The sequence below is a fragment of the Tiliqua scincoides genome, chromosome 7 (assembly GCF_035046505.1).
Source record: "Tiliqua scincoides isolate rTilSci1 chromosome 7, rTilSci1.hap2, whole genome shotgun sequence".
Lineage (NCBI taxonomy): Eukaryota > Metazoa > Chordata > Lepidosauria > Squamata > Scincidae > Tiliqua > Tiliqua scincoides.
Genome location: NC_089827.1, coordinates 53,710,720 through 53,723,753, shown reverse-complemented (window position 1 = coordinate 53,723,753; position 13,034 = coordinate 53,710,720). Strand labels below are relative to the sequence as shown.

The 13,034-nt window shown below is 44.3% G+C and overlaps 1 protein-coding gene, 1 long non-coding RNA gene and 1 pseudogene across 2 annotated transcripts in view; 2 read left to right on the top strand and 1 right to left on the bottom strand.

The window, feature by feature from the left end:
• LOC136657632 (uncharacterized) overlaps positions 1-13,034 on the top strand; it is a 61,834-nt gene that overhangs the window by 47,708 nt on the left and 1,092 nt on the right. The window contains exon 2 of the long non-coding RNA XR_010794762.1: positions 9,725-9,884. This is a non-coding gene — a long non-coding RNA (uncharacterized lncRNA). The remainder of the gene's footprint in view (positions 1-9,724; positions 9,885-13,034) is intronic.
• On the bottom strand, positions 1,241-5,405 carry RASD2 (RASD family member 2). The gene is made up of 2 exons (XM_066634313.1): positions 5,129-5,405; positions 1,241-1,770 (listed from the first exon to the last, which is right to left on the bottom strand). The coding sequence occupies exons 1-2, from the start codon at positions 5,397-5,399 to the stop codon at positions 1,241-1,243; spliced, it is 801 nt and encodes a 266-aa protein (XP_066490410.1). The 5' UTR covers positions 5,400-5,405.
• On the top strand, positions 9,364-9,482 carry LOC136657940 (5S ribosomal RNA; annotated as a pseudogene).

The window sequence follows — 13,034 nt, the reverse complement described above, 5'->3', positions numbered from 1 at the left end:
TTTAAACTGTGCTCCTGGCAAATCAGAAACACAGTTTCTGACTAAGTCGGGAGCCTCAGAGAGGCTTCCACAGGGTCCTAAAGCTGCGCGAGTCTCCATGCCTGGAGCATTTACCCTATCAAAGGAATGGGAGGTCTGCCACTGGTAAGAAAGCTGGTATGGGTCACTAGATAGCACATGAAACCTGGCATTGCATATCCATTGTGGATGAGAGCACCAGAATTTACAGGATAGAACAGAAATATCATTGCCTTATTTGTGGGGGTGGCTGGAATCTGGTGGTGAATTGTAAAAAGTTCCCAAGTATATATATTCTTTTAAGGAGCAGAACATCACATGATGCAAAATCACATGAAGCAATCAGATGTGCTGGTTTTTTTGTTTTTTTTTAACAGTACAACAACTTCAGCTACTGTACATGTTATGTAACTGGAAAACTGTTGCCATTTTCCAATCACACTTGCTGATGAACTCACATTTTCGTTATCACAGACAATCTGTCATCTGGTTTTGCATGGGAAACAAACACAGGATTTAAGTAGAATACAAAATGAAATTTGCACTGATGCCAAGAATTGCCACTGCCACAAAAAAGTGCATCCCCCCCCCCCCAACTCTCAAATGTTCAATCTTCTCCAGATGAGACAAATTCTCTGAAGGACCAATCAAATAAATGCATCTCTCTTATATATACATTTGTTTTGAAAGCTCCTATCAGTTCATTGAATCAAGATGGGATCTTGCATCAGAAGTCTTTTTCTTTTTTCTTTTGAAGAGCTCTGAAGGGAAACAAGACCCAGTTGTTTTTTAATCCCTTCACCAGCAAAGGTTGCCCATTGCTTGATGGAGACTCTGTCAATTTATGCAGGCCAGATTCACCCTGCACTAAATCTTTGCTCAAAATTTCTGGTTCACCCTTCTGTACACACCCAGATTGTCTAGAGAAGAAGACAACAGCTAGAAAGCTAGTTTTTTTAAAAAAGATGAAGGAATAGTCACAGGTGCCGCTTGTAGCAGAGATACCTGCCAGGCAGCTTCAAGTATTTACAATACTACCTTTTAAATTGATCTCTTTACATTAATGGTGCGGTATGGTTTACAAAGTGGTTTCAAGGACTATCCCCTTGATCTGCTGTCATCCTCTTGGCCTCAGGAACCTGTTAAGAAAGTCGTCTGAGTAGCCAACATCTTTTAAGGCACTGCACATAACACTCTAGATGCTGTCTCAATGGAACGTCCTTCACTGGATCAGGCATTTCTCTCTCTCCCTTGTTTGTCCTTCTCTGAGGACTTTGGATTTGATGTATTTCAGGTCGCTGTTGACACTGGGACGGCGAGCAGAGGGGGAGATCATGCCATAGGCATCTGTCTCTTTGACCCTGTGCATTTTGAAGGACTTATGATGAAAAGGGTCACCATATTGAACAGAGATCTTCCTGTGGAGGGCCGGACTCATCTCGTGGGGCAGCTTAGCCATGCTGAAGAGGACATAGAACATCTCATTCACATTGGTGTTCTTCTTGGCTGAGACTTCAAAGTATGCACAGTTCTCATCACTGGAGACAAGCTTCTCAGCTTCCTCCGAGTGCACTTTGCGGTACAGTTCGCTGTGGTCGTTCTTGTTGCCACAGATCACCATGGGGAGGTCAGCTGTTTCTCTCGTTTTGTTCTTCAGGCAGGATTTGACCTCAAGGATCTGCTTCTGAAGCCTCTTGACCTCATCAAAGGACTCTCGGTTGTCCAAACTGAACACTAGGATGAAAACATCTCCTGTAATTGTCCAAAGGAAACAAATGAAGTGAGTCAGTTAACAATTGGCTTTTGAGAAGCTCAAAAATGCAAAAGTAGTATACAGCAAAAATCTTGTTTATCACAGGTGTTCATACCATATTTGTACCACAGTATACAAAAAAAAAAAAAATCAGAAAACATGAAGGTGGATAGAAGTGCTATTTATGAAGGTGTAGGAGGACATGGGTATATAAGGAACGCAATGAATTCAAATGCCAAGGAATTTAGAAAATAGCATTTTAAGAAATGGCAGGTCTCTCTCTCTCTCTCTCTCTCTCTCTCTCTCTCTCTCTCTCTCTCTCTCACACACACACACACACACACACACACACTCACAATATTTCTCCTTCTGCACTCTTTTTTTACTTTTGGAGGCAAAGTGGAGACATTTTATTTCCCTTCTAGTAATAATTTCCATCTCAATGGAAATCCTTATTGCTATCTTTGGCCATGTCCTGCTTTGGAATGCAGACACTGAACAACCAGCGAAGTCCCAGCTGCTCACTAGCACCCCTTCCTTGCACCCCTTACTCAATCGACTTCTTTGCTATACACCTGCTGTCCATTTCCTCTCCTATTTAAGCTCCATTTCCACTCTCAAAATGACACATCCATGCGCTAGGTGTTTGGTTCATAGCTCCTATGAAGTTGCCATCATATATCCCTCCCCTATCCAGGTCTCATTTCACCCCCCCCCATTCCTGTTTGTTAGCTCCATTCCAGTTTACCATGCATGATCTAACTATGCACCTGACAAAGGGCCAAGTCCTATCCAACTTTCTAGCCCTGGTGTAGCCGTGCCAATGGGGTGTACGCTGCATCCGATGATGGGAGGGTAGTTATGGAGGCCTCCACAAGGTAAAGGAACATTTGTTCCCTTACCTAAGGGGTGCATTGCAGCTGTACCCATGCTGGAAAGCTGGATAGGATTGGGCCCAAAATGGGCTGTGCTCCATTACGGTAGTTGTCACAGAATTGGTCGCTTCCACATTTCAGCTTTTCAGTGCAGCTGAGGCATTGCTTTTCTGCAATTTGCTGGAAGTGAAATTAAAATGGAAATTCCTTCCAGCACTTTCAAACAGTGCTACCTGATCCAGCAATGGCCACTATCCTTCTGTAATATCTATTTGTACCTTAAGTTCCATTCAGCAAAGTTCCTGTCCCATGACAACTGGAAGCTTCCTGCTTGCATATTCATTCATTGCTTTCCTGCTCAGCACAGCTGAGTGATTAGTGATAAATTTCCCCTCATTAGGCAGCATTTGGTCCCCATGTGGTGTGTATGTGTGTGTGTTGAAATTACTGTTTTTCCCTCATTTTTCCCCCCCTCTTGTCTGTCTATTACAGCAAAAGAGTGCTACTTTGCTATAAAAGAAGAACAGATCCAAGCTGCAGTCCTGTTTTCCTGGCTCCTGCTTGATCCTCTTTCAATAGGTCCCTCTTGATGTTGGCTTCAGGCAGCATGCAAGAATTTCCTGCTGCTCCATTCATGCGGTCATTTGTTTTCTGGACAGCTAAGCTCTTCCCCTGCTGAAGGGGGTCAGAGAAATGCAGGCATGGAAGGTAACAGCATGGGAGTTCTCTTTCAGTAAGGATGATCTACAACGGCCTGCGGTTCCATGGGACGAGCTCTGGTCGTTTGCCCTGCTGCTGGAGCCAGTCCTGTTCTCAATGACATCCTAAGGGCCAAACTAGATAAGACATGGCAGATATGTTGTCAGATCTCCCAACATCTTTTCTAAACTATAAAAGCACCTATACTGCCCCCATTGCTCCAGGGCTGAGGATTGAATCCATTCCCCCTGTGCTATTTCTTTAGCTGAAATCCTCTTCCCTCCATGCCCTGCAGGCAGCTACTAGCATTGTGGGAACAGGAAAGTGAAAAATCTTACAATATGTGTAAGATTTAGTGCATGCATTTTATGCTCTCTCTCTCTTTCTCTCCCCCTCTCTCTCGAACAGCCTGCAGACTAATTTCACTGCAGTCACTTTGTGTCAAATGACTTCCTACCTCCCTTCTCCACCTAAACCATATGGTTTGCAACACACAAAAGGACTCCTGCCGGCAGGACATTCATTATCCTGCTAATAGCGTGACCCTTCCAGTATGCACTCCGAAGCAGGACTTGACTTTAAGACCTACAGCCACTTTGCTCCGAACATCTGAGCTGGAAGCCTCTTAGAATTCAACGCTGGGCTAAATCTTTATTCCTTCCCATTTTATGCAGTTGAAAGAGGCATGCGGCGGAACACTGATGCAGTTAAAAGTGCTTGTGTGAAAGTGAAGTCGTCCATCAACCCCGAACCGAAGTGTTGAGACAGCTTCACAATGGTAACTGTCACCAAGAGACTTATCCCCAATAATTTTGCCTAGGCAGGAAGCAAAAATGAAGGACTGCTCACAACCCTAAATCCCTGGAGGCTTCCTGATTGAGTTGCAGGGTCCAATTCTATATAAAGAGCTGCAAATTGTCACTGGATTGTGTATTTCAGATGGAAGATGAATAACGCCACCTTTTCTAGCAATGATTATACATTAGTAGTGCAGTTAGAATTAACATTCTTTATTATGGCCTCAGTAGATTCTTATTCTACTTTAGGTTTTTATGTTTTTAAAAACAGAATGGTGGATGATGATGATGATGATGATGATGATGCAAAAAAATAAACAAATAGAGGGTGGGTCCAAAAATGCTGCCTGCCTTGGTATTCTGCATTTTCTGTAAAGCAGCATGATGCAGAGGAGTGCCCAGTAAAAGTAACCCACTAATTCACAACAAGGAATAATCACACATGAGGAGAATCTAAGAGGGGCGCACCAGGGAGAGATCCACTTTGGTTGAAACAAGAGTGTTCTTTTCAATTGATCCTGCACTTTTGGCTCTCAGCTACACCTATTAAGTAAATGCCAGAGAATCTATGGCCGAAGAACTACTCCACGTGCACGCAAAAACTGGTATGGACCTAGTGGGATTATTCCCCCTTAACTGAACAACAGATGTCTAAGCTATATCAGAACAGACTGGTCTTGAAGATTTCCCTGGTTTCAAAAGCTATTTGCCATGTAGCATTATATTCAGGAAACATAAATCCAAAGCTATCTTGATAACTGAGAAATGTTTCTGATCCTGGCCTGTGCATTTTGGTTAACCACTGATTAGAGATTACGCACAAGAGTCAAAAATTGCCTTACATAAATGAGCAGCCCAAGCACGTGGGCCTGGCTTCTCTTCCCCTAAAGAAGGTTGTCTTGGCTTGTGTCAACGTGAACAGCTGGTGATCTCATACACACACACACACACACACACACACACACACACACACAAAATTTCCTAACCTGTGAGAATGGAAAGTCTCCTCATGGCAGGGAATGGATGATTCCCGGATGTATCCAGGATGTCAAGCTGATACATGTCACCCCGTATGTTGTAGACTTTGCGATGAAAATCCTCAATTGTGGGCGTGTATTGGTCCTCAAAGCGGCCATTGAGAAACCGTGAGACAATGGAGCTCTTGCCCACCCGGGAGGCCCCCAGCACCACCATGCGGTACGAGTTCTTGGCTGGCACATTCAAGGTGCAGTTCCCACTGGACATAGTCTTCATCATTGCTTAGGGCTGAGTGGAACAAAAAGGAAACGTTTTTGTCATCAAAGAGCAAAAGCGACACTAGAAACACATTAAACATTGGAAAGTTTGGAGAGAAAACAGGATAGAACAATAAGGGCAGATAAGAGATTGCCAACAACAAATCCATAGGGATGTAACAGGGTCTTTTCCCAGTTCTGATCAGCAGAACAAAAACCTTCAATGTGTTCCAATGACAAATTTTTTGGGACCATGTGATCTGAATGTCTAAAATGAATAACTTGCGGTCAGGGGCAGTGGCGTCACTAGGGTTTGTGTCACTTGGTGCAGGAGGCCATCGCATCACCCTTATGGTGGACCTCCTCCCATGCGGTGGAAAGGCAATGCCCTGGGCAGTGGGCGTGATAATGTACCATCACCCCGCTGTGCTGGTTTTATTTATTTATTTATTTTTGCTGTAACTTGATAAAATAGAGCTATTTCAACAGAGTTTGTTTCATTGCATTCTGCATGAAATTACGCATCAGTTGACATATAACATGATGGTGTTATTCAAAAATACCAAGATTTAAAAATTTTTGGTGAGTAGTGGTATAACCCCCCTGTGCATGTTACCTGGTGTGGCCCACACCCCCCTAACAATGCCACTGGTCAGGGGACTCTGGAAGGCCCTATAGAAGGCACACATTGGCCTATTATTCTATTGCCTGGCATGGGAGAAGAGATTCCAATGAGTCCTGTGATGATCCTCTTCACCCATGGAGGCTATAGTGGCTTGTATGAATTGTGCCCGTAATCAATATATCCTAGAAGGACTTTCTCTTGAACATTCCTTTGTAAGTTTAGTTTGAGGAATGAGTGGAATAAATGGTTTGACAGCAATGGAAGCCTCTCTCTCTGTGGCAACACCCAGACTAGATCATGTTCACTGTGGGGGCAAAGGACTAATTTTCTCCACCTGATCACTCCAACTTTGATAGATGCTATTTACAGAAAACACAAAAACATGTAGGGCCAAACATGTTTAAAGTCATGTCTAGTTTGTCACAAAGGTTATGTTCCTTTGTAACGTTGTAATTTGGCTTGAAAAATATGCCAAATTACAATCTGTAGCAGCAGAATCTTGATTGTGAAAATAGATTTATAAAACAAATATTTCAGGATGCAAAATCTAGGCTCATCATCCAATGACTGAAACGGGGCATGAACTGCATCCCATCTGGTATCTCCATCCAGGGGATCCTCTTGGTTTGTTGAAAAGTGACTCGTAGAGGAATCACATTGCATTGCCAAGGATTTTGTTGTTGTTGTTCTTTGGCTGAAAACATTGACAACTTACAATCAGCATATACAGAGGGTATTGCTTTAGTCTGCTTTATGCATTTAATGGGCAGAGAGTCCCAAGTGAAGTAAAAACAAGAGAGGAGCACTTTCTTATTTGATCAAGGTGAAACATCTTTGGTGCTGAAAGCTACAAGGAAGCACCATTGCTCAGGGATAGTGCACATGTTTTTCAAATGGAACGTCTCAGGTTCAATCTCTGGCATCTTTAGGTAGGGCAAAGAAATAATTCTGTTTGGAATGCTAGAGAGCCACTGTCTGTACTGACAATTCTGAGCTAGATAGACCAAAGGTCTGACTCTCTAAGGCAGCTACATGTGTATAAGAACGCTATGTTCCAAACACATTTTTCACTGTCCAAACACTTTGTATGACAAAAAGAGAGGAAAACAGATCTGTACCCTGTAACAAAATTATTTTGGGGGCCTTATTTCTTTTGGTTACTCGGTTCTTATTCTAGAGGGCCAGTTGTGTTAATCTGTTATCCCCCCTCCTCAGAATTTTATGGTATCTTAAGATTTCTTGTTACATAAGATTTCATGGACTAGAGCCCAGTTCATCCACTGTATGACATGTTATCCTTACTTAGCTGACAGAGAGATATATAATATCTAAATAGGTATAGAGAAGGGAAAAAATGGGTAAACAGCAGGAACAAAGAGCCATAAAATGCAAGGGATGTGGTCCATGACACCTCTCTGCAAAACTCAAATAAAGGATATTGTGAATGACAAATTGAGTTTGCAGTGTGTTTAGTTAAACTCTTTGTTTAGTTTAACTAACAGGCCAATCTCAAACAACCTTTCCATGCTGTGATGGAGCAGTGCCAAAACAACCTCCGCTGCATCCAGCATGGAAAGAGAGGCCGCTGGAGGTCTCTCTGGCAGAAGGGGACATCGTTCCTCTTCCCCTGGGGTAAGACTCAGCAGCTGCTATGCGGCTACTTGGGTTTTCACAAGCAAAATCGTTGGCACAGACCCAATCAGCCTCATTCTGGTGGATTGGGCCTGAGAGGGGGATCTGGTGGAAGCCTCCTGTCATACCTACCCTCTCCTGAGCCCAATTCACACCCTCTCCACCCTCCACCATCCCATTACACCATTGCCTGCCTCTGTACCACCCTCCCTTGCCCCTGTATGTGCTCGCAGAAAGCCTACCTTTTCCAGCAGGCACTGGTCTCTGACTGGCACCAGGAAACTTGTCAACTGGTGCCAGGATCCTCTATGCTGCCACAATGTGTCTTACAGCACATTTGTGCAGTGTGTGCACCCATCCCACCAGCAGTAGCCAGTTTAGGATTGGACTGTTAGCACCATTATAAATATAATAATACGCTTGGGGTGGCTTATGCATGTTTCCAGGGTCACTGGCTTGCTTAATTAGTTCATTGATTCTTTTTAATAATGAGAACTTGTGAAACATCCTCACTCATCTGACAACCATGAGTCTCAATCGCAAAATAGTCATCATTGCTGACAACAAGCACCTCGGGGGCCCCTCCTGAAAAAACTCGTGAACCAGAGCTCCTATGAGTTTTGTTCCGTAATCCTGAGCAAGAACAGAACATTATTTAATCATGTTCCGCATAATGTGACAGCATCTTCAGTTCTGTGCATATAAACACATTGAGCAGAACGGGATGCCTCATGCTGATTGCCTCAGAGAAAGTTCCAGGCTAAATTAAATTCAAAATTAAATAAAATCTGAACTGGAGTGACATAATAGGACATGATCCTAAACTAAATTACATGAAAGCCTTTTCAAGTAAATACTCTGAAGATACATAGATCTGGAAGAATGGCAGCCCTGACATCAGAGAATTTTCCCAAGTGCAGATTTTAAGCTGTGTTAAAGAACTTAAAATCTCTTTAGGTTAAGAGGTTAAGAGGCACTTTTTCAGTGGGTGCTCCTCTTTTATTTAGCAAGGGGAGAGTAACTGGCCCACCTCACCCCAGCAGTGGCTGTCTGCTGGTGTTGCATCTTTTTAGATTGTGAGCCCTTTTGGGACAGGGAGCCATTAGATATTTGATTTTCTCTGTAAACTGCTTTGTGAACTTTTTGTTGAAAAGCGGTATATAAATACTGTTGTTGTTGTTGTTGTTGTTGTTGTGTTTTTTAAGCAGGAAAGGGTTCCCAGGCACTGGAATGACTCTACCCATTTCAGCTGACCATTGGCTCTCCTCAAGAAAGTCTTCATTTTCTCCACACTTATTATATAGCACCATATATAGCACACCATATAGAACACAGTACACAGAATGAGAAAGACATTTCTGTGTCTCAGAGGGATTCGTAGTCCAAAAAGAGATACAAGGGAGACAACAGAGGAAGGAGGATGGGAAGTGGAGGCAGAGGAAAACAGGGGAAGAGTATGTCAGAAGCATCGCAAGGTCGGTGTGGCTGGAGTTGCCCACCTTAGGTGCAGCGCTTGGGGGTGGGGGCAACATGACACAACCAGGGGCGGCCCTCTTGCCACTTGTGTCTTTGGTCCTAACCGCATGTCAGCAACGAGCAGAGCCTTGAAGCTGGAGAGCCCTTCCGCTGGCTCTGCCTCTGATTGGCTCAAAATCAGGGCACTCTGGAAGCAGTTGGCAGTGACGTGATTTCATCATCACATCCTACCAACCTACTTCTGGGGGCCGCATTTCATGTCTGTGCTACCCTGCACATGCCCAATCTCGTCTGATCTTGGAAGCTAAGCAGGGTCAGGCCTGGTTAGTACTTGGATGGGAGACCGCCAGGGAATACCGGGTGATGTAGGCTTATACCATAGACTTTCAAGACTGAAGGTTGCCAACCAACCAACCAGGTGCCATCAACCCTGGGCTGACTGCTTGTTATCATGAGTGAGGTGGTGTGCTGTGCGGCAGGGGGTGATGTGTTGCAGGAGGGGATGACGCCCATCGTGGGCAGGTGTATGCAATGTACCAGCAATGCCACTGGAGTATGTGATTATTTGATGCATGCGTATGGCTTAGTTACAATACCATCTTGGTCCTTCCCAGACCCATGGAAACAACCTTGGGGGCTCACCTCTGCTGCTGCAGCTGCAATCAAATGGAAATGGCTGCAAGGAGTCACAAGTTTTGGAGAGGGGAAGTCCAATGGTAAACCAACCAATGGAGACGAGACCATTGCCATGGCATCTCACTGCTTCCTATCAAGGTCGGGGTTTCACTTGGGTACTTACTGTATGATAATTCTAGTATTTTGGCTCTTGACTTGTTCTTGGTCTATATCTCCTGGATCCCATCTCCTACTTGGCAGCTTCTACAGTTCAGCTCTGGTAGGGAGCCCCATTGACTTGATTGGGAGCAGCGCAAAACTACTACTGCCCTTTTGTGCAGCTCTTGGTATGTAGAACAATCCAGACAAAGAACAATCCAGATAAAGGCAAATATACTCAGCGGCCCCTTCCTAATGTTTTCTTTAAAGTAAGTCCCACTGTGTTAGGTTGGCTGAATTCCTAATCAACATGTTTTAGTTGCACTGAAGTCAAGAGGATTTAAGCACCTGAACAGCTGAATATGCTTAATTTTTCTGGATTTCATCTACACTACTGCCAAACAGAACTATCAGCCGATTAAAGCATTTTAAGAAATTAATCAGTTGCCTTTTACTGATTCAATTTTATGCAACCTAGGAATGCAGACAGTCCTCCTCTTCAGAAGTGACATCAGAGATGGACCAGGTGGGGCTCTTGTTGAGGGCCATGCCATCAGACGGCCATGCCAGTCAGGCTTCCCCTGAACCCTGGATACCCGCAACAGCAGTAGCTCCCAGAGGATAGGCAGTGGGGGCCCATCAGTGCAGGCAGAATAATTGTCTCCATAAGCTGTCACTCCCACTGGTTCTGTGGCTCATCTGGTCACCTCCTTAACAGCACTTGCTTAAGTAGGCACACCCTTGGGGAGACTCCGGGTATCAGGGAAGACGGTAGGGAGACAGAAAGAGCAGAAAATGATCCTGATGGGGATGACGCATCTTACCTCTCAGTCACCCTGACTGCTAGGGAAACTCCTGATACATTCCTGGTTTTTAAGTTATTCTTTACCTCTCATTAACCCTTGCCTTTCTGGAGTTACCCTTTTCATCTGGAGTTGCTTACCTTCAAGGACTGCTATGCCCCATTGTGGTATCCATCAAATGACAAAAGGTCTTGCAACACCTCCAGCCTATTCTTGTTTGGCAATGAATCTATTTCAGAACCATTCTGTTCCACAGCAGATCCCCCTCACTCCATGAAAAACACTCTTCATCACACATCATGCTTTGGGGTCTACACCTAGGATGTTTTTCATGTGCATCTAATCATATCATTTGTGTATAGGTCAAACACACCTTTGCAAAATGTCTCATACAATGATTTCATCTGCAAGTGTTTCATACTGATACACTCATCAGGGAGCTACGACTGGCAGCAACTCCTTGTTGAACGTGTGTTCAACGGCAAACCCATGTTTACTTCTGCACTATGTGTGAAATGGCTCATAAACATTCTAACTCATACCAACGAACGCCCAGACCTTGCACAGAGGACCTCACATCTGTGACTACATCTGCAATCCTATGGACCCTTAGTTGAGAGTCAGCCCTATTAAACCCAGTAGGATTTTAGTTCTGAATAAAAATGCTTAGAACCTGCAGACACTAACGCAGACACAAAATTCCCTAAAAATATTGCTGAACTGCATTTTTCCTGGTAAGTTTGATATTTCTCATGTTCAGGTATATTGTCCTAGACTAGTCCTCATGCAATGAGCCTCTGGACCTCATTTGAAAGGTCCAGAAAATGATGCAGTATGACCTAGTCATGGACCCTAATAAATCAAAGATCTGTTCTTAAAGCCATGCAATTGCAGCAATGTGTTGATCAATGCTTTGTGTCCCATGTAAAATACAAACTCATTCATATAGCGCATCTATGCTGAAATCCTTTCGCATACATAGTGCCCAGAACATACTCACAGTGACAGTTTATTTTCTACAGTTGTGCTGTCACAATAATTAGCGGTTCATTTTAATTCACAGATTAGCACCACAATCCTATCAACCCCCCTCCCCCTGCCAATGCAGCCATGACACCAGAGCACACACTGCATCTGGGTGTGTGTGGGGGGTGGGGAATAATAGAGGTCTCTTCCAGGAAAAGGAACATTTTGTTCCCTTGCCCCAGGGTAAGCCTCCACTGCCCTAATGGGTCTAATCAGATCTGTGCTAGTGATTTTGCTGGTGCAAGTCTGAGTGGACCTGGGTAGGTGGATGGAGGCTGTGAAGGGGGACAGCACATCAACAGAGCTGCTACTGCAGGTAGCCACACCCATCTTGCCCTTGACACACCCCCTGCCCCAGTCCCCACCCTTTTCCGTCCACTCCCCCCAGTGGCATCACTAGGGTTTGCGTCACCCGGTGCGGGAGGCCAGCGTGTCACCCCCCCCTGCAGTGGGCGGGGCAACACTCTGGGTGGTGGGCGTGATGGTCTACCATTGCCCTGCCCCCACTGGTTTTTTGGCTGTGCCTTTTGATAGAATAAAGATATGTCAATGCAGTTTGTTTCATTGCATTTTGCATGAAATTATACATTGATGAAATATAACATGATGGTATTATTTTTGCAAACTGTGATTTTAGTGATTTTGCTCACTAGTAGCGTCACCTCCCCGCCCGGGTGTCAACTTACTAACACCCTATTGGAGCAGTTCTCAAACTTTTAGCACTGGGACCCACTTTTTAGAATGACAATCTGTCCAGGACCCATCATAAAGCAAATTAAAATAAATAATTATAAATAAATTAAAGTAAAATAAATAAATACGGGAAAGCCAGCCCTATTCCAACAAGTGAATTTTCGCTGTAGCCTGCCTGCAATAACACCCCCCCCCCAAAAGGATCAGTAAGATTTTCACTCCTACCCAGTACCCAGTTCAATTTAAGTTCTTATATTTCAAGCGTATCACTATCAGAACCCACCTGGCTTTACAAGTCTGAGAGCCCAATCCTTTGCCTGTCTACTCAGAAGTAAGTCGCATTATAGTCAGTGGGGCTTACTCCCAGGAAAGTGTAGATTGGATTGCAGCCTAAAACAGAAAAAAAATTCACCTTACCCTGTCAAGCCTCTGTTTCATTCTTTTTATGGGGGGGGGGGGCTGCCTTCTGGAGCATTTGTTGAGCTCCAGTTGCATCAAAACAGGACCATTCTGGTGGCCTCCCATTTCCCTTTGCCTGACCTGCCCAGGAGCCAAGGCACGTTTGCTTACTCACGAGTAAACACAACCATGTGGCTTAGTTTCGCTTTCCATAGGGCTCAATACATTT

What these genes read in the sequence shown, in the direction of transcription:
- RASD2 (XM_066634313.1), bottom strand. Translation starts at nt 5,399, where the DNA reads ATGATGAAGACTATGTCCAGTGGGAACTGCACCTTGAATGTGCCAGCC. An exon ending in GAGACTTTCCATTCTCACAG is followed by an intron (nt 1,771 to 5,128) that starts GTTAGGAAATTT and finishes GGACAATTACAG; the next exon opens with GAGATGTTTTCATCCTAGTG.